Source organism: Sitophilus oryzae, unplaced genomic scaffold (genome assembly GCF_002938485.1).
Source record: "Sitophilus oryzae breed Bouriz unplaced genomic scaffold, Soryzae_2.0 scaffold_85_pilon_pilon, whole genome shotgun sequence".
Lineage (NCBI taxonomy): Eukaryota > Metazoa > Arthropoda > Insecta > Coleoptera > Curculionidae > Sitophilus > Sitophilus oryzae.
In genome coordinates this window covers 3,629,492-3,655,887 of record NW_022147483.1, presented here as the reverse complement: position 1 = coordinate 3,655,887, position 26,396 = coordinate 3,629,492, and the positions used below count along the sequence as shown (strand labels likewise).

The following is a 26,396-nucleotide window of genomic DNA, read 5'->3' as shown; positions in this document are numbered from 1 at the left end:
GCCGTTTTAATGATATCATACCCGTGGTGGGGGGGCCCAAAATTTTGGGGTCTGGGGCGTTTTTTGATGCTTGGCATATGTACGAGGCATGTTTTAAGTAAGTACAGTTTTGGAATTAAAAAAAAACGTGCAAAGATATCGCAATAATTTTATTTTTACATGAAAGCTTGTACCTTAATCTACTTTTCTACATAATTTCCGTGAATATTGAGGCACTTGTCATTACGTGGCACCAGTTTTTCAATACCCTCCTCATAAAATTCTGCCGCCTGACTGGTTAACCACTGTATCACAACTGTTTTGACTTCGTTATCGTCTTCAAGACGCTGACCGCCCAGGTGTTTCTTCAAGTGCAGGAATAAATGGTAGTCACTGGGCGCCAGATCAGGGCTGTATGGAGGATGATCTAGAGTTTCCCATTTAAAAGATTTGATGAGATCTTTGGTCCGATTAGCCACATGTGGACGGGCATTGTCATGCAGCAAAACAATACCCTTACTCAACTTGCCACGTCTTTTGTTTTGGATTGCACGGCGCAGATTGTTCAATGTCTCACAATAAGATGCTGCATTGATTGTCTCATTACGAGGCAGAAACTCCACTACCAATACTCTTTTCTGTCCCAAAAACTGTGCACATGATTTTCCGGGCAGAAATTGTTTGCTTAAACTTCACTGTTTTGGGTGATGATGAATGTCGCCATTCCATGGACTGTTGTTTCGATTCTGGTGTGACGTAGGCCACCCATGTTTCGTCACCAGTAACAATTTTGTCTAAAAATCTTCACCTTCATTGTGGTACTGCTCAAGGAAAGTCAATGCACTGCCTAAACGTTGGGTTTTGTGCAAATCCGTCAACATTTTCGGAACCCAACATGAACACAATTTCCGGTAATTCAAGTTCTCGGTCACAATGCGATACAAAACACTACGAGAACATTGAGGAAAGTAGTCGCACAATGATGAAATTGTAAAGCGTCTGTTTTCTTTCACCTTTTCGTCCACTTTCTGCACCAAATCTTCATTAACGACCGAAGGACGCCCACCTGTTCTTCATCATGCACATTTGTGCGGCCATCTTTAAATGCTCTCACTCATTTCCTTACCATTCCATCACTCATAATGTTTTGTCCGTAAACTTCACAGATCTCACGATGAATATCGATCGGTTTTACGCCTTTAGCACTAAGAAATCGTATGACAGCCCGTACTTCACAGTCGGCGGGGCTCACGATTGTCGGAGGCATCTTAAACACTCAATAAACAACGTATACAATGAAGAATCAGACTGTACTGGCGTCTGTGCATAGACAAGAGATGTAGGTAACCAGCGCGCATGCGCGGAACGCCGACCGTAGCGCTGCGGCGGCGGAATCGCAAAACGGTACTTACTTAAAAAACATGCCTCGTACTATCCATATCCAAAAATTCAAATTCGTCGCCAGCACTGAAATATTTTTATGTTATCCGACCCCACTATAATGCATGGTAGACGGACAAAGGGACCTAGGGTGGGGATCCTTGACTGTTTGACGATTCATTTGACACATTTGAATTTGATTTGAAATTTTGTGGATTTGTCAGTTTTTACTGAGCTTATTTTTTTTAGCTTTCCTTAATCTTTCTATTCAAAGGTGACATTAACAAAATACTTTTTTTTAATTATTCTTAAGTAATCAGTAACGTCAATTTGACATTAAAAAATTGAATTTGGTGGTGGCATGTTTCATATTCGTATGAATCCTTATTACAAAAGTACAACGTGCGTAGCCGTCGGGTATGGGTTTGTTGTTAGTGTGTAAAGGCCTTAAGTCTGCCCGGTGACGACTGTTTTCTATGGTACGACTAGGTACGGAGAAGATGTGTGAACAAAGCGCCGGGCAGGATATTCGTAATCAAGAGTTCGTCGGCTCGCTACTTATTACTTATCCGCCGGTTAATTCATTTATCTCTGCTAAAAGAGATTATGATAGGACAGGACCGCTTGAGAAACAAATATTTTTTAAAGAAAACGAGTAAAAATATACCCTAGATACTATACAGGGTGGTCCGAACTGTATTCCTGAAACCTCGGCAGCATATTCTGTAGATAAAAATAAGTAAAAAAGTTCGTATGTCCTAAAATGCTTAGTTTCGGAGATACAGGGTGTAGAAGTTTAATTTTTATTTCGATTTTTTCCAAATAATTTCTGAAGTAACGTCAATATTTGGATGAAAATTGGTGTTTGGGAGTTTTTTGACATCAGAAATTTGATTTTAATGTCAATATGACTCCTGCTAGTAGAGGGCGCCACCTACATATTTTTTAACTGGTTTGAAGAGTAATAACTTTTCGTCCGTACCTGTATAAAACTACTGAGTATAAAGATATACTTTCAGGACGTTTTTATGTGAAAAGGGTCTCTTGGTAAAAATCGCCACAAGTAATGGTTTTCGAGATATTTGGAATCGAAATTATCAATACCTGTCATCATTGACATAAATTAAACATGCGTTGACTAAATAGTTATTAGACTGAAATCATAAATTTGAAATGTTTTGCTGCCAAAAGTTCAACAGAAACTGTTTTATCATCATTTTTTGCAGAAAAATTTATGATTAATTTAAAAAAAATAAAAATTTCCCAAATTTATTACTTCAGTGAAATAACTATCTACTCTCAACGTGTTTATTTTTGTCAATAATGACATGTATTGTCTATTTCCATTCAAAATATCTTAAGAACGGTTGCTCGTAGCGATTTTTACAAAGAGATATTTTTTATGTAAAAAGTCACAGAGATGTATACTTTTTCGCTCGGTAGTTTTATACAGGAACGGACAAAAAGTTATTACGCTTCAAAACAGTTAAAACACATGTAGGTGGCGCCCTCTAAGGAAGGAGCATATCAAAAATCTTAGGTACACCGCGACGGGCCTCAAATATGGCCGACTTAAATTCCGGTTTATCAGTGTCGTTCTAATTTTATTTAAAAAATGTAAAACTATGATGTAGGGTAGACGTGGGGTAGACTCAATAATTTGTTGTTTTATTTTACGTTGTGAATAAATGTTGGTAGTTATTAAAATTGTTATAAAAATATATAATTCTAATAAAAATATATAATTCTAATAAAAATAGATAAGTTATAATACGTATATTGACACCAAAATCAAATTTCTCATGTCAAAAAACTCCCAGACATCAATTTTTATCCATTGACGTTACTTCAAAAATTATTTGGAAAAAATCGAAATAAAAATAAAACTTCTACACACTGTATCTCCGAAAGTAAGCATCTTAGGACATACATTTATGCGAACTTTTTTACTTATTTTTATTTGTAGAATATATTGCCGAAGCTTCCGGAATACAGTTCGCACCACCCTGTATATTAAAAAGTCCAATAATTTAGCTACAAATTGCTTAAAAAATCACCAAAATCTGTCCACTAAAACACAATATATAAAACTTTAAAATACATCAAAATTTTAAGGTGCCCACATACAATACATAAAACGAAAAAAAAATAGAATTAGTGATAAAAATATAGAAGACCATCAAAAGTGGTTGCAATGGTGAAACACAACTTGTAAATATTGTTTCTTAAAAGTTTAAAAGTGGCGTTTTTTAGCGCCAAACTTAAATGTCAGTTCGTGACGGCTTAAAGCGGGAGTGCCTATAGTTTCGCAACGTGAAATTTTAACGCACGATCAATACTATCGAATGCAAACATGAATGATCCCAACCGAAATAACGCTCATAAATATTTTGATTATTCAATCACAACTTCTATTATTTAAATTTTTACCAATCGAAGACTTGCTTATGTTGATGTAGCCTATAATAGAAATAAAGAAGAATAATAATTGTTTATTGTTATATTAATCAAAATTCTAGCAAGTGGAATTTAAAAAATACGGATTGTGTAATAATTTATAAAAAAAGATTTGCACAATGATTTTGTAAATCTGTTTGGTTGATTGCGTGATATTCTAACAAAATTGTGATGGGGAAAATAATATACAGAGAGTTTCCTTATCTATACATGGTTGTTCACCACATACGACACGGAGTATTGTAGCTAAACGATTAATTTTTTACAAATTGTAAAATTTCGGTTCGTTGAAGGACTATAAGAGCTACAATTTCAAAATATTTTTACAAGATACAGAGTGTTCCAAATAAGTAAAAAATATTATAGTTGTATTTTTTTAATGGAACACCCTGTATATTATTCTATTTTTAGATTCTACGATTGAAATAAAGGTAAATTTGATTAACGTTTATCACACTTAAAAATTACCGGTTTTGAAATATTTTCAATTTTGTGAAATTGCAGTAAAAAAATTTAGGCTTCGTTTCTCCAAGGATGTCAAAGTTTTTAATACTAAATATTTACTGAAGATTATTTATTGATCACATATTGTGTTGCAATAATAACAATTATACTACCTTATACAGAGTGTCCAAAAATTTATATTAAATAATTACTAGCTTTAAACGGCAAATAACTTGTCTAATTTAAGTGAAACACCCTATATATTTTACGACAATCAGATGCACAATTTAATTGTCTATCAAATTGTTTTATACCATTTTTTAACTATCTCGTAGTAAGTATTCGTAGAAAATGCATTTTTTTATAATTTAGATCTTATTTATCACTATACCCATGGAATATTGACATTTTAGATTATTTTTAAAGATGTAACAAATTTTGAAAGAGTACCAGATACTAATATTGTCGATATAGTTTGTTTATTTCATTAAAAAATAAATAAAAACTGTTTATATATTTTTTGTTAAAGAGGACGAATTAATATGATCCCAGTATTCAAACTACATTAATTGTTTACGTTGATTAATAATAATTGCGTCAAATACTAAAAAACTGAATTTTGTATGTGTATTAGACAGTGTGGAAAAACGAAACACCTTATAAATTTTATTTCATTTTTTGACGAATGCTTGTTTATAACAAAGACGTTTATTTTCATAACTTATTATTATATTGGTTTCTGAGTCAAATCCACATTTATTTAGAATAATTTATTAATTAAAAAATAAATTAAGTATGTAATTAACTAATTTTTGGGCGGAAATAATGGTGGTATATTTAAATGGTATACTCTTTTACAAATATTTAAATAGTTTTATTTTTGTAAACAAATAGGCTTGCAATGTTATTATTTTTACTACCTGTAGGTATATTTTGTACATATGCTGGTTTAAAAAATCTAAAATGTCAATATTTCATGGGTATAGTATTAAATGAGGTCTAAATTATAAGAAAATGCATTTTCTACGAAAACTTGAAGAGATAGGTAAAAAATTGTATAATACAATTTGATAGACAATTAAATTTGTGCATCTGATTCTTGTAAAATATAGAGGATGTTCTATTTAAATTAGACAAATTATTACCGTTTAAAGCTAGTAATTATTTAATATAAATTTTTGGACACTCTGTATAAGGTAGTATAATTTTTATTATTGCAAAACAATATTGGATGAATAAATAATCTTGAAATAATTTTACAAAATTGAAAATATTTCAAAAACGGTAAGGTTGAAGTGTGATAAACCTTAATAAAACTTACCTTTATTTCAATCGTAGCATCTAAAAATAGAATAATATACAGGGTGTTCCATTTAAAAAATTCAACTATAATATTTATTACTTATTTGGGATACTCTGTATCTTGTACAATTATTTTTGATTTGTAACTCTAATAGTCCTTCAACGAACCCAAAACTTTTTTTTGTAAAAATCTAATCGTTTAGCTACAATACTCCGTGTCGTATGTGGTGAACAACCCTTGTTTTGCGCGATCGTATTTAGTTTTTTTTCTCCATTTCTTTAGAAGTTCTTCTCTTAAACCATCCAAAATTGCTCAGAACGTATCTACATTATATAAAAATGCAAAGGAAATAAAAATAAATAAGGCTTTTAGAAGATGGCGCATGCATAAAGGCAAGCTGGGCGCGGATAAATGGTTTCTCTGTACTAAACCTATTTTTAACTTTGCCACAATCTACACATAAAATGTCTTGCTAGATAGAGCTTATACGAGTTTGAATTTAAAAGAAGTTCTTACATAACTACGTCTAGAAAATTTATTACCAGCTTATGGAAAAAGATAACGATATATATACTTATTATTTTACACACAAAATGCCCTAATAGTTTAGCTTTAAGTCTACACACAACGTTTTACCTGTTGCTTTGTATGTCAGGTAAAACGTTGTGTGCAAAAAATGTCGTTTTTGTAAAAATCAAGCTTTAGTCTCGTCTATCTATAACGTTTTTCCTGTCAGCAATTTTCCTGTGTCTATGAATAAAACACCACTTTTTTAAAGTGATAGTATAAAAAATAAGGTCTTTGACCACTTGAATTCAAATGAAATTCACGACTTTGATTGAATAAAAACAAACTGACAAGAAGAAAACAACACAAACAGACCCTGGAACAAATTCACCAAAAAAATACTCTTAAGCCCCTAATATTCATTAAGTTCGATGTTGAATACATCCCAGGGAGTTAAATAAATCACCCCTTAGCATTTAGACATTTATACAAGAGTGAAAGAGTGAGAGAAACACCCTCAAACCCAGTAGCGGGTTCTCAATAAGGGCACATGTGCAAAAAATTATCACTGCAAATATCATTAGTTCTATTTACTCCAAAAACCATTCGTAATAGACTTTTTAAACTTTACTTTCGGTAAAATTTTAACTTTACTTTCATAAAATGACTTAGAGTCAAGTTATTAAAATTATTTAAATCAAAAAAAGACTTAAGTTTTTGCTGAGTCAGCACCTGTGCACATGTAGTCGGTGCACTTGCACCTCAGGATTGGAATTATCAGCGTCAATTGGGACATCACAAATTTCACAAACTAAAAGAATTATATTAGCGTGCAATATTTTAAGACACTAAATTATATTTTTTTAACAATTCATTTACGATTTGGTAGCCTAAAAAGAGTAATTTTTGATCGTGATTGCGTGACAATCCGTTTTTCTAAGGCTCTACACTCCTAAAATGTTGATACACGCGCCGCTACTGCTCCAAGCTCGTCTTCAGTCTTAATCAAAACGTCTGCGAGGTTTCAATTAATAAAATTTGCATCGAGATAGCGGGACGCCGCATAATCCTTTAATAAAGACGAGTTAGTAGGCGAATGAGACCGATAGAGGACGCTAAATACACATTTCTGTTTTGCATAATGACGCCAAGTTTCACCTCCGCGTGGTTCCCCAATTCTACAACTTATAATTTGTCCCTTACCTATAATTTGAGTGTTCAACTTATAGAATGTGTATGCCTTTGACGCCGTTTTTTTTCAATCGTATTGTAGTATGAGCCTATATATTTGTCGGTAATCATGCGTTTCCCAACAGCGAGACAGCATAAAGATATTTTGTAAAATTGTTCTTCAGAGTGGAATTACCCAACTGGCAGTCACGTTTAGAATATATCAAGGTATTGTGAAATTCGACGTCTTACAACTTTTACTACAAATGTTAAGATTATCTTTATTATTTGCAGATCCATTGATACATAAAGAGAAAAAGGTTCCTTACGAATAGATTTAACACTGGAATACTAATCATTCGTAAATTTTACGAAAACTTATTTGGAAACTAAACTAGGCAAAACGAAATAGGGATCGCTTTGATAAATTTCGTTTAAACAAAGAAAATATACTTATTTAAACATATAAACTTAGCAATATATTCCATAGGAATTAAGTTTGAACGTACGTAATGTATTTTTATTACGTTATGAATGCCTACAATATGCATCGAGAACAATGCTAAACAATTTTTATCTTAATTGGCAACTTCTGCACACCGATTTGTCACAGACTGAATGAGGCTCCGAATAATCTCTTGAGAAAAGGCCACGACGATCGAAGACTTTCTTCCAAAGTTTGAAGATCTGGTGCTTGTGGACGGCTTTGTAGTAATCTCTTTAGTAGGTACCAAAGGTGCTCAATAGGATTGAGATCAGGGCTATTAACAGGCCAATCCCTAATTCTGATACTGGGCTCTTCAAGATATCGAGTAACTGCACTTGCAGTATGAGGCCTGGCATTATCCTGTTGTAAGATGAATTCTGGACCATGCTGGATAGCGAATGGAATAATATATGATTCAAGAAACCCATCTCTGTATCGTTCTCTAGAAAGACATGGAAGTCCGTTTACGCCCATTTAAAGTTACACCTCTCCATGTCATGACGGAACCTTCACCAAAAATGAATTGCTTCTCTGACTATTGTGTCCAGATATGTCCAGATGTTCGTTCAGTCTTCTGTACATTTTTCGCCGAGCATCATTATGACTTCGTCGAAAACGGGACTCGTTCGTAAAAAGGACGTGCCTCCATTGATCCACGCCCCAGTGAAGATGTTGTTAAGCATATATCCTTAGTGTCCTACGATGATTAGCAGTTAAATGAGGCACAACAGCTGTTTGTCTTGGTCGAATGTTAACTTCATGCGGCCTATTTCTTACAGTCTGAGTTGGAATTCGAGTTCCTGTGGTGATTGTAAGAAGATTTTGTAGGTTTCTTGCGGTGAGTGTTCTTTCACGCAGAGAGACTTGAACATGATACCGATCTTCCCAAATGAATAGGACAATGCACACTATCCGTTCCGTTTCCCTTCCGTTCCATATCCTTTCCTTCCGTAGATTTTTTTTGTCAAAAAAATGTTATCAACAAACGTCGGGCGCGTTTGGTGTGAAAGCAGTGGGCTGTAGTGATTTGACTGGATTAGACTGAATCTGACGGGACTAGACTGGACTGTGTTGGTGCGAAATAGCCCTAAGAGGAGGCCTGGTGGACAACTGAAAAGGTACAAGGACATTTTCCACGAAAACTTAAAGGGGATTAATATGCCGAATGAGTGGGTGGAAGCAGCTCACAATAGAACTCAATGGAGAAGAATTGTAAACTCAGTTAACAGCGACAACCAAAAAGTAAAGAGGCAATAAAGCAATGAGATTTTTGAATGTCCGGAGTGGTAGGCAGATAACATCACGTATCGGGCTTTTCAGTCACAGAAGAGCTCATAAAAGAATTCGCCTTGCGTGACCATGTTCTGATGTGTGTCGAATACTCGTCAGCGAGTAATGGCAGTATGTATGTATGCATGAAAAGAAAATCGTTCCGTTAAAGACGTTCTCCGAACTGCTCTTTATTTTAAGGACGAATTTATCGAAAAATGTTAAAGTAGTGGATACAAGACTCCTAACACAAACAGAATTAGAAACACGGTCTCAGACATTGTTCCCAATTGATAGCGATGACGAAATACCGTCATCAGATGATTGACGGTATAGTGGCTCAGAAATTGAACAAAAAGATGGCTTCTACAGGGTTGTTCACCACATACGACACGGAGTATTGTAGCTAAACGATTAGATTTTTATAAATTTTAAGTTTTGGGTTTGTTGAAGGACTATTAGAGCTACAATTTAGAAATAATTTTAGAAGATACAGAGTGTCCCAAATAAGTAAAAAATGCTATAGTTGTAATTTTTTAAATGGAACACCCTGTATATTATTCTATTTTTAGATTCTACGATTGAAATAAAGGTAAATTTTATTAAGATTTATCACACTTAAACCTTACCGTTTTTGAAATATTTTCAATTTTGTGAAATTGCAGTAAAAATTTTAAGCCTTCATTTCTCCAAGGGTATCAAAGTTTTTAATACTAAATATTTAATGAAGTTTATTTATTGATCAGTTATTGTGTTGCAATAATAAAAATTATACTACCTTATACAGAGTGTCTAAAGTTTTATTTTAAATAATTACTAGTTTTAAACGGCAATAACTTGTTTAATTTAAATGGAACGCCCTGTATATTTTCGGAAAATCAGATGCATAATTTAATTGTCTATCAAACCGTATTATACCACTTTTTACCTATCCCTTCAAGTTTTCGTAGAAAATGCATTTTCTTATAATTTAGACCTCATTTATATATAAATATACCTATGGAATATTGACATTTTAGATTGTTTTTAAAGTAACAAATGTACAAAATGTACAGGCTAGTAATATTATCGTTTTTGACAAAATGATAATATTACTAGCCCATTTGTATGCAAAAAGAAAACTATATTTAAATCTTCATAAAAGAGTATACCATTAATTAAATATACCACCATTATTTCCGCCCAAATACTAATTAATTACATACTTAATTATGTTCTTGAATAAATTATTCTAAATAAATGTGGATTTGAATCAGAAATCAATATAATAATAAGTTGTAAAAATGAATGTCTCTGTTGTTACAACTAAGCATTTGTCAAAAAATGAAATATCATTTTTAAGGTGTTACTTTTTACCACACTGTCTAATACACATAAAAAATTCAGTTTTTTAGTTTTTGGAGCAATTATTATTAATTAACGCAAACACTCAATTCATGTAGTTTGAATACTGGAATCATATTAATTGGTCCTCTTTAACAAATATTTAAACAGTTTTTTTTTATTTTTTAATGAAATAAACAAACTATATCGACAATATTAGTATCTGTACTCTTTAAAAATTTGGTACATCTTTGAAAATAATCTAAAATGCCAGTATTCCATGGGTATATTGATAAATGAATTTAAAATTACAAGAAAATGCATTTTCTACGGAAACTTGAAGCTATAGGTAAAAAATGGTATAATACAATTTAAGAGACAATTAAATTGTGCATCTGATTCTCATAAAATATACAGGGTGTACCATTTAAATTAAACAAGTTATTGCCGTTTAAAGCTAGTAATTATTTAAAATAAAATTTTAGACACTCTGTATAAGGTAGTATAATTTTTATTATTGCAACACAATAACTGATCAATAAATAAACTTCAGTAAATATTTAGTATTAAAAACTTTGATACCCTTGGAGAAATGAAGCCTTAAAATTTTGACTGCAATTTCACAAAATTGAAAATATTTCAAGAACGGTAATGTTTAAGTGTAATAAACCTTTATCAAATTTACCTTTATTTTAGTCGTAGAAACTAAAAATGTAATAATATACAGGGTGTTCCATTTAAAAAAATACAACTTTGATATTTTTTATTTATTTGGGACACTCTGTATCATGTAAAAATATTTTTAAATTGTAGCTCTAATAGTCCTTCAATGAACCCAAAACTTACAATTTGTAAAAATCTAATCGTTTAGCTACAATACTCCGTGTCGTATGTGGTGAACAACCCTGTATATGTATTTTACGGCATTAACAACATGGCGTGTATAAATGGTTGATTATTTTTAATCATAATATAAAAAGTATGGTGGCAACGGATAAACCTATAACAAGAAAGGAATTTATGATGAAAATTCATGAGCAACGTACAAGATCGTAGCTAGCGCACCGTTTAAGTGTACCAACTTTAGAATGCTGACTTAAATTTCTGATCAGGGATATTTTCGAAATTCCTCTGCAGACAGATTTACTGGAACCCCCAACACTAAAACGCATGTGATTTAACCAGACAAATTTGAAAATCCCATGCAACGATGAGAGTCAAATTTTAAATACCCAGCATATTTCAAACGTACATAAATACGTGTTTTTGTACAATTTAATAACTATTTCCAACAAATTATATAATAAAATTCGACAAAATACCGACAATGAATAAAACCGCAACAATTACATCTATATCAGGAGACTAGGCTTGAAAATTATAGCAGAGCGATTGGTACCAACAGGTACTACGATCCGAACAACAACACTCGCATTTCTGACTTGATATTTTTTCCCGTAATTATTAGTTAGTACCGTAACCTTTGTTCCATTCCCAAATAAGTACCGAATAGAATTGGAAACAGAATTACAAAGAGATAGAAATATATAATTATTTATTTAATGGAATTACCTGAAATATGTTGGATTTTTAATTTATTTTAATGGCCAACAGAACATTTTATGTAGTTTTAATTTTTTTATGTTCATATTTTTATGAGAATTTTATTTGCTTAGAGAACTAGGTAGGCTTTATTACTTTATTACACACAAAGTCATAATCTTTTAATAAAAAATAAATTAGATTTAATTATAATATGAAAATGCAAGAAATTATATACCGGGTGTTGCATCGTCGAACGGGACATAGGAAATCCCATGTAAATTTTAATTGGGTCAATTATTGGCTTCCCTAATTATTTTAGAGAATAATTCTATTTAGGTTTATTGAAGAGCACTAAAACCCACATTCAAAAGAATAACTTTAGATATTTTTGATTAGCTCGTTTATGAGTTATCGCCGATTTCTTCTTAAATATTTCTCCTTTCTTATGGCCCTGTATTTACTTATGAGCACCAGTCAAGGTAAAAGATAACTGTCAAATGAAATTACCATTTCAGAAATTTACCTATTTAGTGCTTTATTATTATTGAAACCTCATTCCTACATCGGAAATCTTAAAGATGTATTTATAATTACAAATTAATATGAATTAAAGTAAAATAAAGTAATCAATTACAAGGTTAATTATAGTATTATTACAATATTCAATAACTTATTAATTTAGGTACTATTAAATTGTTAGAACTTTAGGATTTAAGAAGATGTTCAAATATTCCTCCATCGACTGCTAGACAACAACCAGGCGGTCATAAATTCTCTTCTTACATTCGCTAGTTGGTAAACTGAAATTCTATTGCATTCGGCAGAAATAGCATTTTTTAACTCGTCTAGATTTGGGTATTTTTTATCCTTGTATATCCTGTTTTTTAAAGGGCCCCAGAGAAAGAAATCATTTGGCGAAATATCAGGAGACCCTGCTGGCCAATTTACTGTATGATTTAGGCCAATAACGTTTCCGTTAAAACTATTGTCTAAATATTCCCGAACAGCCAGGGTACTATGTGCCGGGCAGTCATCCATTTGGTACCAAACTTCCTGATTTTCCCTAGCGGCATCATGTAAAGCAGGTAAAATATGATTTTCGAGTAGTTCCAAATAATATTCTGCATTTATATTTCGCGTAAGAAGTAATGGCCCAATAATATTGTGTCCGAATATCCCTGCCCAAACATTTATTTTCTGTGGATATTCCGTCCTTGTTTCGACAAACCTGTGTTGGTTTTCTTTGTTCCAATATCGATAATTTTGAACATTGGGTTCATTATTTAAGGTAAACGTGCATTCGTCAGTGAAACATATGTTTTTTAAAAATTCCCTATCCGTGTTTGCTCTTTCCATCATATATCAAAACAAAACGCCTGCCGCCGTATTTCGTCCCCATCTCGTAGCTCTTGGTGCTTTTCATATTTGAATGAATAGTATTTATGTCGTTTCAAAATTCAAAACGCTGTAGTGTGATCTATTCCTATTTCATCCTCAAGTTTCCTTGTGCTGATCTTTCCATCGTTCTCTACGCATAATAAGTACACACAATAAAACTTCCAAATCGGTATCATTTCTTGCATCTTCTCTTTGTTCCTGCCTTGCTTCACATCTGCAGTTATTTATTAGGGTACCTTTGGTCTCAAATCTCTGGATATTCCTTGCGATTCTATCGGCGATAACTCGTAAACGGGCTAATCAAAAATATCTAAAGTTATTCTTTTGAATGTGGGTTTTAGTGCTCTTCAATAAACCTAAATAGAATTATTCTCTAAAATAATTATGGTAGCCAATAATTGACCCCATTAAAATTTACATGGGATTTCCTATGTCCCGCTGGACGATGCAACACCCGGTATAATTAGGTAATGCTGAGTGAATTTCATAACTGATTTGTTCACTACACGGTATATAGTTACTTACTAGTGAAAATTATTCCTTTATTTATCTCGATTTTTGACAGCGAACTACCGCACGCTGCACAACTAACTATTTTACAGTCTTTTTTGGAATTCGCAATAATATCACCGTCAGTTTAAGTTCTGACACGTTTTCCTTCTAGATTTACTACTTCTAAACAAAAATAATTATAAAGCTTCATTCAGAACCTCGCAATTAGTAGAATAAATTAGAAGTTTCAGTTACACTTCATACATTTCAGTTTACGATCATTCACAATGTCTAAAAAACACAATTAAAATTAATAGAATATCCTAGCAACAGCTTGCGGTATAAGTTGTAGGCATAGAGAAAGCCTAATATTTAGCTTATAAAACAATAAACTTTTGATTTCTAACCACATTTTTCACTTGGCAGATGATAATCAAAGGCCAAAATGATATTCCTCTCCCAAATTTTGAAGTATAATTAGTGGAAAAGTTGAAAATATGTTAACTTTTTCCACTAATTGAAAATTCCTACCACTAATTTTGACGTTCTGAATGCTTATATTCAAATTAGAGGAGCAAACTTCTAAGCTAATTCAAACCACTAATTTATTCAACTAATTGCGAGGTTCTGACTGAAACCAAAATGAAGCTTAAAGCTTAGAAACGCAAAATTTCAAATCAAATTCAAATGTGTCATTTGAAACGTCAAACAGAACATGTCATTATTATTATTATACTGTTTCCTTAATCGGTTTATTCACAGCAAACAACTGTGTTTGTATGAGTACGACATGCATATTTTTTAATACCTGATATAACGCTCAGATCTAGAGCGTTATACTCTCTTCTATATCACAAGTCACCGCTCTGTTATTTTTTTGCTGTTGTAAACTGTTATTAATAAATAACAGTTCAAAATAGCAGATTGTTAAATAACAACTCATTTCTAATTTTAATTGCTTCTAAATCTGTTACTGCTGGTATTTTACATGGAATCTCTTGCAAACTGTTATTAATAACTAACAGTTCTAAATACCAGATTATTAAATAACAACTCGTTACTAATTTTGATCGGTTTTAATAGTTTAAATCTGTTATTGTTAGTTTTTTTAAATAGCAACTCTTGTAAACTGTTATTAATAAATAACATTTTCAAAAACAGACCGTCAAATAACAGCTCGTCGTTTTTAATTTTGATTGTTTTTAAATCTGTTATTGTTCTGTTCTAAATTGCAACTGTTGCGCACTGTTATTTCTCAATAACAGTTCTACCATAACAGATATAATGTTTTTATATCAGCTAATGTTTTTTTTTTCTTTTCAGGTGATCCTAGTGGAGTAGTTTGTCCCCCAGGGACCTTCAAATGTCCAGAGGGTAAATGCATACCATCGTTATGGGTGTGCAACTACCAGAAAGATTGCGAGAAAGGAGAGGATGAGTTCCAGCAGTGTTGTAAGTACTATTTTCAATGAAATACCGAAAAAAAACTTTCAGTTTTGGTATTTTAAATCCTATACGTGTTTTTTCAGCACCTCCTGACTGTGAACCTGGACAACTCACCTGCAGGCAGTATATCTTTAACAAAACATACTGTATACCACCTCACTATAGGTGTGACATGAACGTGGATTGTATAGACGGTTCAGATGAGTCAGAGTGCAGTAAGTTTAATTTTTATGTATTTCTTATTATAGGTCAGCAATGTGGTTCTGTCCTAAAATGCAACTGTGGCAAACTGTTATTTCTAAATAACAGTTCTTGTCTTTAATTTTTCATTGGCGTCTTATTACCATGTGATAGAATGAAAACAACGTCCTACTAGTTTGAACTTTACTATATCTATACAGGGTTTTTCTTAAATGCAAAGATTTATCTTTTTACACTTTTAAAGAAAATTGAAAAGAAGTTATTTAACGTTACAAATTAAAAAAAAAATGATGATTTCTTAAATGCATTGCCAACCAAATGAGCAAAATCAGAATGGCCAACTATTTCAATCATTGTGGATCACAGCGTACAAAAAATTAGAAAATCTGTGTCTTTATATTTTCAATGTAACCTTTAAAAAAGAGTAGAATGTAAGGCATGGTGCAAAACATCGAGTCCAGATACTGTTCAGTTAGCGAAATGAAGTGTGAAGATATCAATTTTCTCGGTAGATAACCACGGAAGAAAGTCGTCAGGATATATGCACCGTAGAAAACAAGAAGCGATATATAGAGTCAAACGAGGTCAGAATACATAGAGTCCGAAAAGAAAAAAATTGCTCTGGTGCGAGTCGGACTCGCGCACGAAGGGTTCCGTACATAGACTTAAAATAAAATATAGACTACACTATTTACATCTCAACGCGGACAAACAACCTTTTTTGTACACATGTTTACTTCTGGGTACAGTCGACCGAGCCTTTCTCATCCGCCTATGTTGTCACGTCTTTAATATTATCAATATTTTTTTTCTTGTTATACACATATATTGAGATATTAATACTACAGTTTAATAAAGTAGGTTTTAATATTCCATAGATGTATTAAATAGTCCTTATACTACTAAATTATAAGTCGGATACTGTTTAATAAGGATAAGTTCTTTACAATATGACAACACCGATTAGAGGCGAGGGAGACTATTCATTCATTTATTACCTTGTAGTACGTGTCGGACGTGTGCGGCAAAGCTTTGTTGCCGCTATCTCCCCTGTTGTATTAACGCATTTTCTTAGCTTGTAGTCCTTAAGTGTTTATTTTATTGACTTTTTCTGTTCAAGAACTATAAAATATGGTTCACCAGTGCCAAATTTGCAAGAAATTTGACTTAAATAATCCATTTAAGTCTTGAAACGACTTTCGACCGGCAGGCAACTCTCAATTTACCCATTAGGAGTCAGTGGCGCTGTTGTAGAAAGGCGCTTATTTAGATAATATTTTAGTAAAATGTAAAATCTGATTTTTTTCTCTTACATTACATTATTTACTTACTTACATTGTAACAAAATCTTAATTATAACCCTGTTAATAAATAATAATGTTTTTATTAAAAATATATTCCGGTTTATTCTAAAATTATCTTCAGAATCTAAAATAACATACAAGAATTTTAAAATGATATTACATTATGAAACAATATTTTTTTATACTGGGTCAGTCAAAAAAGTGGCTCACCCCTATAACTTTTTTTTATTTTTTTCAGATAAAAAACAGATTTGTATGTTAGTAGGTATATGACATAAATTAGATTTATATTCAATTGTTTTTGGTCTTTCCTGTTTCACCGAAATGATTACATCTTTTGATTTTTAAAGGCACCCTCGGTATATTGCTACTTTATTCGATAAAAAATGACACTCTAAATAGAATGACTATCATATGTCAACTTTTGACATTGTCGCTTAAAAACATATCCTATTTTAAATTTCAATCCAGTTTTTTTCAATCCACTAAGTTTTAATCAGCCTTAGAAAAATAGTTTTGATCGTCTAATAGGTTTCGTGTCTTGTCTAGGCCGGTTAAAAGATGTAGAAATCGTATTTTTAATCATACATATGTCAATTTTTTCAAATGGAACAAGGGTGACTCATTAGCATATTTGGAAAAAGCATTTTTTTATGAATATATTGATACCACACACTTGGTATTTCGAGTCAAATTGTCGTTATGAAGCGCGTGTTACAATTACAATTAAACCATATGCGAAAATGTCAAAAGTTGACATATGATATGTCATTCTATTCAGAGTGTCATTTTCTATCGAATAAAGTAGAAATATACCGAGGGTGCCGTTTAAAAATTAAAAGTTATAGTCATTTCCGGTGACACAGGAAGTGACCAAAAACAATTGAATGCGTCAATCAATCCTAATTTATTTCATATACTAACATACTAAATCTTGTTTTTTTATTTGAAAATATAAAAAAATTATGGGGATGAGCCACTTTTGAGCCGCACCCGGTATAATAAAGACAGTACCGAGTTAAATAAATGTAGTTTTTATTTTATCCACTTCCTATCACCTTCCTTGCTTTAATGGAACAGATTTATGTTTTCTCTAATTTACATAATAAGACATCACTTAACTAGAAAAAAAATTACAACAATCATTTTTTTTTCTCTCCCTGTCGCCGATTCTATTATATCTGTGGAATAGATCCGGTTTTGATTAATATTAGGGGTTGTAAATGTTTGACTAAAATTAATAATTTATTATTAATTTCAAAAATTACGTAATTTCGATTATAAAATTTCTTCTATAACGTGTATTTTATTATGTTTATCCTTTTCGGACTCTAAGACGTTTTTTCTAAACTTTTATGTAAAAAACCTGTCCTAAATCTTAATAAAATATAAAAACGTTTAAATACGATATATTTTTAATTTACTTATAGCTTCATTAAAATAAAAAAATTACCCGGCTATGATACGGAGAGTTCAGGTGTACTTGAGAAACGAAAGACAGTGTTTGTTTCTCGGCAGAGTCGTCAGGGAACGACCGTTACGACAGAGACAACCTATCTATCGCTCGTGTCGCACTCGTTATAACCTAAAACAATAACACAACAATAACAAGACAGTGTCTGACCGCATGTTCCAGCTATTTATGAATGAGATGCTCAGTCTATATTTTATTTTAAGTCTATGGTTCCGTACCATTCATTATCTATACAACATTAGAGACTATATATTATTATAAACTTTTTTCCGATTTAGCTAAAAGTTTGAATGCGCGTATAAGTAATTTAAAAAAAATGAAGAAATACATTACTAAAAGTTGTATTAATCAATAACAATTATGTAAAAAGTAAAAATAAATATGTAAAAATAAAAAAAACGATTAAAAAAAGTCGCCTTGACTAGGATTCGAACCTGCCTTACCACGGCTTCAACGTCATAGCAGCGTAAAGTCCTAACGCTTGAACCACGCGGCCATCGAGGACTTGAAAAATTCTATGTAAAATTCTTACTTAAAAGATCATGTTTAGTGCAAGTACTTATTTATAAACATTTATTTAATTCTGTTTTTAGTATTTGTTCTTATAGCGGCAACATAAATACATTATCTGTAAAAATTTCAACTGTCTAGCTATAACGGTTCGTAAGATAGACCTTTGTGACAGACGGACGGACGGACCGACAGCGAAGTCTTAGTAATAGGGTTCCCGTTTTTACCCTTGGGTACGGAACCCTAAAAAGAGTCCGAGTTAAAAAAAAATATTTATCAGTGAATGATAATGGACATTATAAGGAAACTGTAGGTCACACAACGCTCAATGGAACGAAATATGCTGGGAATAACCAAGAAAGACCGTAAAAGAATTTTTTGAAACATTCAGGTAGTTTGTTATAAAATTTGATAAACCAAATACATATGTGAGGAAAACTCCACAATACCTGATAATAATATATTAACTATTATATGATCCACACACAATATACCATTGTCACAGACTTCCTAGATTAACGCTAATAGTATTTTCCATATAAATTTACTATTTAGCAACTTTGTATCTCTACAAAAGACATCGACTAGCTGACTCTATACCTTTGGACCTCGTTGATCAAAGATGTGTATATATCTCTATCGTATGGATTTATAGGATACCGTTAGGGATCATTCCGATTTTCTATAAAAAATGCATGAAGCCAAGTCAACTGAAATTACCCCTGTTTCTAGAGTACAGGAAAATGTGATACAATTTTTTTAGTCATATTATATACAGGGTGTTAATGATATACTAATATTTAAGGGAGTGGTTTTTGGACCTATTCTAAGAAAACGTTCATATGAATGTATCCTAAACATTTTAACTTTACTAACATACAGGGTGATCAAATTTTCTATTTTTTTATAATAACTCAGATGTTGTTATAGATATCTTTATGAATCTTGATACAACACGTATTCTATGCCTCAAAATGCTTGTTTTGATATTGAATAATTTGATAAAAAGCTAAAAAAATGCAAATTCTAGCTAAATTTTTATTTATATATAATAGCTCTAAAAGCTTAAAAGGCTCATGGCTTGATTGGTTATCTTTCTCCATTTGTTTCTGTCTTTCGCCATTATTCTCCACCCACCCACTCTTATCCTTCTCAAGTCCTCTTCTACATCCTTTTTCCATCTGATTCTCGGTCTACCCCTCCTTCTCTTTCCACCTATTTTGCGTTTCATTATCATACTAGGAATTCTTGCTTCGGCCATTCTTTCAATGTGTCCCAGTCATCTCAGTCTTTGTGCTCTTGCTACTCCCGTTATATTGCTACGATATAATTGCTTTAATTCTTCATGTGGTCTATCTTCTTTCCGCCAAAAATCTTCCTCAGTATTTTTCTTTCCCAAATCTCTAGCCTCAAACTTTCCGTTGCATTAAACGTCCAGGCTTCACATGCATACAGCGCTATTGGTCGTATCATTGTTTTTTGCGCTTGATTTTCTAGTCTTTTGGTCACCGATATCAGCTCTTTCCGATCTCTTGCTAAGATAACTAAATCATCGGTAAAGGCTAAGCATTGGTGTCTTTTTGTATACAGAAGGCCCTCTCTGTTGATTCCCGCATCTTTTATAACTTTTTCTAATACTACACTAAACAGTACTGGAGATAGTGGACCCCCCTGTCTTAATCCGTCCCTAATTATAAATTTTTCCGTTGTTTTCTTGTTTACTTTGACTTCATTTACTGTCTCTTGGAGTGTCAATTTTATAATCTTGGTCAGTTTCTTGTTAACCCCTAATTCTGTTAATGCTCTAAACACCTCCGTCCTTTTAATTTTGTCATATGCCTGCTGAAAGTCGATAAATAGGAGTCTGTTTTCCGTATTCATAACTCTCCGCTTGTATTTCTCTAAGGGCAAATATTTGGTCAAAGGTACTTCTTCCTTTTCTAAATCCACATTGGTACTCTCCAATTTTCTCATCAACCTCCTCGGAGGAAATTTTCACTTACATATTCTAAATTTTGACCGAATTCTGTGGACAGAACGAACTGAGAATAAACAACACATATTTTCCCCATAAAGAACAACACAAATACACCTTCTATGACAATAGAAACAATAAATCAATAATCGATTATATCATCACCAATCGAAGTTTCTTACCTCAACTAATAATAGACATAAGAGTCTTATCCTCAGCCAACATTGGAACAGATCATAAACTTGTGCTAGGAAAGATACGAATAGGTGCGCCGCTATCCAAAAAAAGACCATCGATAAAAACTGAAAAATTCAATATAGAATCCCTCAACCACGAAAGCACTAAACTTTATTCAAACAGATGCCAAACACATGTCACTCTTAACCCCATAGCACAGTTTGATACTCCTAACACAGCTTGGAACAAACTGTAAGAAAACATCTGCACAGGTGCTAAAGAAGCTTTAGGAACACGTACTGTATCACACAATAGAAGACCGAACATTAAACCTTGGTTTACATTAGAGGTCAAGAACATTACAAGGGAAAAGAAGGAAAAATACTTACAATACAAGAAATCTCAAACACCGGAGAACCGAAATATCTATACCGAAATAAGGAACAGGACTAATAATAGAGTACGAGAAATTAAAGAAGAATATTGGCAGCGATTTAGTAGCGAAATGGAGGCGGATATGTACGGAGCACAAAAACGTATTTGAAAGATGTTGAGGGGTTTGAAACGAGAAACAAATGAAACAATACAACTAAGAACAATTGCAGAAGATATGTGGGAAAAATATTTCAGAGACTTATACGCAGAAACAGATGAACCAATGGAAGCACAAGAGACAAGCCAAAGAGATAATACAGAAGACCATGCGCAAATCACTTACAAGCAAGTAGAAGAGATAATAAGGAAACTTAAAAATAGAAAATCTCCTAATCAAGATAAAATACCAAACGAGCTAATAAAAAACGCAGGCATGGCTATCATAGAGGAATACACAAAACTGTTTAACATTATATTACAACATAAGAAAATACCAGAAGAATGGAAACAAAGTATAACAATACCCATTTTTAAAAAGGGAGATAAAACAGACCCAGCAAACTATAGAGGAATAACATTACTGAGCACCTCGCTAAAACTTCTGACTAAGATCATTGCGGACAAAATCTCCTCAATAGTGCCAATAAGCGAGGAACAACAAGGATTCCGAAGAAACCGATCAACTACCGATGCACTATTCATACTCAGGCAACTAGTTGAAAAATCCTTAGAATATAACTCTCCAGCCTATCTATGTTTTATAGATTTAACAAAGGCCTTTGATAGAGTCCAACTAAAAGACATCATCACCATCTTCTAAAGCAGTACTGTCTCGAAAGAACTTACAGAACTTATCAAGGACTTAAACACAAACACAACAACCCAAATAAGAACAAACTTTACCTTAACGCATCTTCGAACTACAACTGGTATTCGCCAAGGCGACAGTCTCAGCCCTCTGTTATTCAACACAATCATTGATCAAGTAATAAAAACCGTCAAGAATACTGGATTAGGATATCGAATGGGAATGCATAAAGTAAACATATTATGCTATGCCGATGACGCAGTACTTATTGCAGAGTCAGAAGACGACCTCCAAAGAATGCTACAAGCTTTTAACAGACAGGCAGAAAAACTTAACATGCAAATTTCCACAAATAAGACCAAATGCATGACCATTACAAAGGAGCCTCTACGGTGCAAATTGATAATAAAAAACAAAACTATTGATCAGATAATGTCATTCGAATACCTCGGATGCAAAATTACAAGCTCAGGATTTCTGGAAGAAGAAGTAAGGAAACAAGCCAATAAAGCTGCCGCAATATCAGGACATCTTAAATATCCCATATAGAGAAACAAACATTTGAGTACAGAATGTAAGTCAAGAATATACAAAACCTGCATACGACCAGTGATGACATATGGTGCGGAAACCAGAGCTGAAACATCATTAACAAAGAGAATCCTACGAACTAATGAAATGAAGACCTTAAGAATGATAACTGGATACACATTGAGGCACATAATAATTCAAAATAACACACCCCATGGCAGAAGACCTACTGGACGACCACCTAAACGTAGGCAAGACAGTTGGCAGTCAACCTCGCAGGAGTTGCTTAGACGAGGAGGAAACCGGAACTAAACAGGCGATACGCCTTCTAAAAGAAGAAGAAGAAGAAGGAGAAGATATTCTAAATTTGCGTTCAACTGATATATTAGTCAAATATCTCAAAATTTTTAATATTACTCTATATTTACTTATTTTTCTATTCCCCAGACCTTTGATACACGATTACAAAAACTGTTTTAGCGATATTAACCCTTCTCGTAAACAACGTCAAAAAACACACCATAATTTCCACGATAGCATTTTCCGCATGGCACGATAAAAGCCTTCATCTAATTCGCTCTAAACTCTAATCCTACCCACCCGTCCCCTACTTCTGGTCCCTCATAACCCCAGTTTCCCCAGTTTTTTTAATTTCTTCCTTTTGTCGGGGCTTTTAATCGCTTATTCTTGCCTCGGATTGGTCGGGAAAGAGGTTTTTGTGACTGTTAAAATGTCAGAGATGGTCTCTGGAAATAACCAGATAATTTATAGAATTCGTTTTGAATAAGAGCTAAAGTTTCTTTACAGGAGACGCCTACGAGTTTTCTTATGCGAGTTTGATTGTAATTAAGTTGTTTAAGGATTGAATTTATATACCTTGATAAAGTCTTTAACTATAAACGACTTAGTAGGGGAGCCTAAGGGGGTATTTTGGGATTTCTTCCGGTAGAAATCTTGCACCCTGTTAAGTACCCCCACCATTGTATTTGTATTTGACTAAGAGTGGGTCCCATAGGGGACCCTCCACTGAGGCCGCGAGGGCCTATTGTGGCTCTAATCCAATATCACAACCCCCACCATACATGAACCTTTTATGGGTGGTGCCTGTAGGGGAGCCGATCAAAGTAGGTCAGGTGAGTCAATTACATGTTCCTACAGAGATTACTATGGTTCTACAGAGGCTCTCCATCCATCAGTAGCTCTCCATCCTTGACATCAGCCGTACCAGTGATATGGTATTCTGGCGTTTTTCCATTTTCCCCACAGAATCTGTTAGAATTAGAAATCCCGTGACAATCCGAAGATTGTTTTACTTAAATAAAGGAATATCTTTGATTTTTCTCGGTCGTAAGTCCTGAGGAACTTTATCGAGTTTCTTAGACCGTTGGAGGACACCCATTCCATGTTACGGATGGAGTCTTACAGGTTCTGTTCCGCTTTCAGTTGGTTCCCGCTTGGAAAACAGAACGGTTCTGGTCCACTTAGTGGACTATTCGCTCCTTTTCTAGCTAGCTTATTTGTATTTTCATTGCCTTATATCCCTTGGTGAGCAGGCACCAAGAATAGAAGGATTTTATTTTCTTTGCCTAATTTGTATAGCTTCTCTAGGCATTCTTTAACCAACTTCGAATTGATGGTTACTAAGTTGATCGCGGTTAGTGCTGCTTGACTATCGGATAAGATCGTTATTTCCTGTTTTCGATAGTTCCTATCTAAGATAAATTGTACGCATCTTTCGATAGCGTAGATTTCTGCCTGAAGGATACTGGGGTAGGTGCCCATTGGTTCGGAGTATTAAGTTTTCGGCCAAATACTCCTATCCCTCTCCCTGCTTTGATTTTGGAAGCATCAGTATACCACGTTATGGTATGTATATTCTTGGTATGTCATCTACTGGGAATTGGAGAAGTGGAATTTTCTTTTTGAGGGTGTTCCAAGTCTGACCTGATAATTCTCCCAGTACTGTTTCTGTCAATGACCATTCTAATCATTGGTCGCATTGGCATAACATTTTTAGTTCATAGCATTTTAATAACATTTTATAGTTCCCTGCTAAATCTTGTACACATTACCGTCATTAATTTAATAATGATATTTTTTTGTTCTTTAGCGTACAGGAAATGTCAGCAAGACGACTTCCATTGCGGACCCAAAACTTCCGACCCGTGCATACCAAAAGAGAAAAAATGTGATGGCTATCTGGATTGCAGAAGCGGGAAAGACGAACAAAACTGTCCGGGAATTTCTTGTAGATTGGATCAATTCAGATGCTCCAACGGCCAAAGGTAAGAATCTAGGGATGAACAAATGCAAGACCAAGAGTCCCTAAATCTTGGTCTTGCAGTTACTAAGTAGTCTTAGTCTTGGTTTTGCAGTGTGCAGTCTTGTTCTTAGTCTTGTTGAAAGATCCTTGCAAGTCTTGCATTTTTTAACAACTTTTTACTAGATGTCCATTTTCTACATAGAAAATATTTAAATAAATACTATACGATCGAAAAAATCGCTCGCTGGAAAATGATGATGCATGATAACATAATTTTATATATCAAATTTCTTACAGTGTGTAAAAGCCTCCATCACAACAAGTCAAGAGTGCCACATCATGGATTATTGAGCGATCCCTTCCTAACAAATACAATAGTTAGGCATGGATGTGTTTTGGCGCCTCTCCTAGTCAACATATTCATGGCAGCACTCTCCATTATAGTGGACAGCAAACTGCAGGAGAGGGGGTTGGACATTAGATACAGATACGACGGCGCGCGGCGCGGCGGTCTGTTCAACATAAAAAGACTCAGGGCAAAAACACGTACAAAAATCATGACAAAACTTCAATACGGTGATGTCTGCTCTCTAGTTGCAAAAACATTACAGCAATTAAAAGAAATGTTGAACACATATACCTGGGCATACGAGGCTTTGGGCCTTAAGCCGAACATCGACGAAACTAAAATCATGTGCACTCCCCCGGAAGATCACAACAATGCTATAAAAATCGGAAAAGAACTATTAGAATATGTATCGGAATTAGATTACCTCGGTGCGGCAGTTTGATTTTGGGAAAGGCCAATATCGACTCTGAAATTCAGCACAGGATTAGCAGCGCCTCAAGAGCATTCTCGAAATTAAAAGACAGGGTTTTCCACAATCATGACTTGAGCACAAAAACGAAATTTACAGTGTACCGAGCAATAATAATCCGCACCATGTTATATGGAAGCGAAACCTGGGTGCCGTACCGCCGAATGAACGCATTAAACAAGTTGCAACAGAAACACCTTAGACAACTCTTAAGAATCCGGTGTCATGTCTCAAACCGATACGTTTGAGACATGATAGAACCATTTGTGTTCCTGGAAACGTTCCATCCTTTTTTAATCTTTCTAAGTGTTAATTTTTATACTTTTTTATACTTCTAGGTGTATCGAGGCATCCCAAAAGTGCGACCACAAAAACGATTGCGGTGACAACTCCGACGAACAGGGTTGCAACTTCCCTGTCTGTCACGGAGTCCAATTCAGGTGTGCCAACGCCCTGTGCATCCCCGGGGCATTCCGATGTGACGGTTACCAAGACTGCTCAGACGGGAGTGACGAAGTCAACTGTACCGCCATAGCATGTCCCGATAACAAGTTCCTATGCCCCAAGGGTACTCCCCAGGGTACTTACAAGTGCATCCCCAAAAGCAAGCTTTGCGATGGGAAGCATGACTGCGAAGATCATGCCGATGAGGAAGCGGCCTGTTCTAAACTGGCCTGTCCTTTGTTGAGGTGCGAGTACAAGTGCCAAGCTTCGTTGACAGGTAACTGATATTGTTTTTCTTTAATACTATATACTAATA

General features: G+C 33.8%; 1 protein-coding gene across 1 annotated transcript in view; it reads left to right on the top strand.

The window, feature by feature from the left end:
• LOC115890149 (low-density lipoprotein receptor-related protein 2) overlaps positions 1 to 26,396 on the top strand; it is a 159,243-nt gene that overhangs the window by 63,608 nt on the left and 69,239 nt on the right. The window contains exons 2-5 of the mRNA XM_030910308.1: positions 15,078 to 15,206; positions 15,284 to 15,415; positions 24,666 to 24,840; positions 25,975 to 26,357. Coding sequence (XP_030766168.1) covers positions 15,078 to 15,206; positions 15,284 to 15,415; positions 24,666 to 24,840; positions 25,975 to 26,357 — 819 coding nt within the window. The remainder of the gene's footprint in view (positions 1 to 15,077; positions 15,207 to 15,283; positions 15,416 to 24,665; positions 24,841 to 25,974; positions 26,358 to 26,396) is intronic.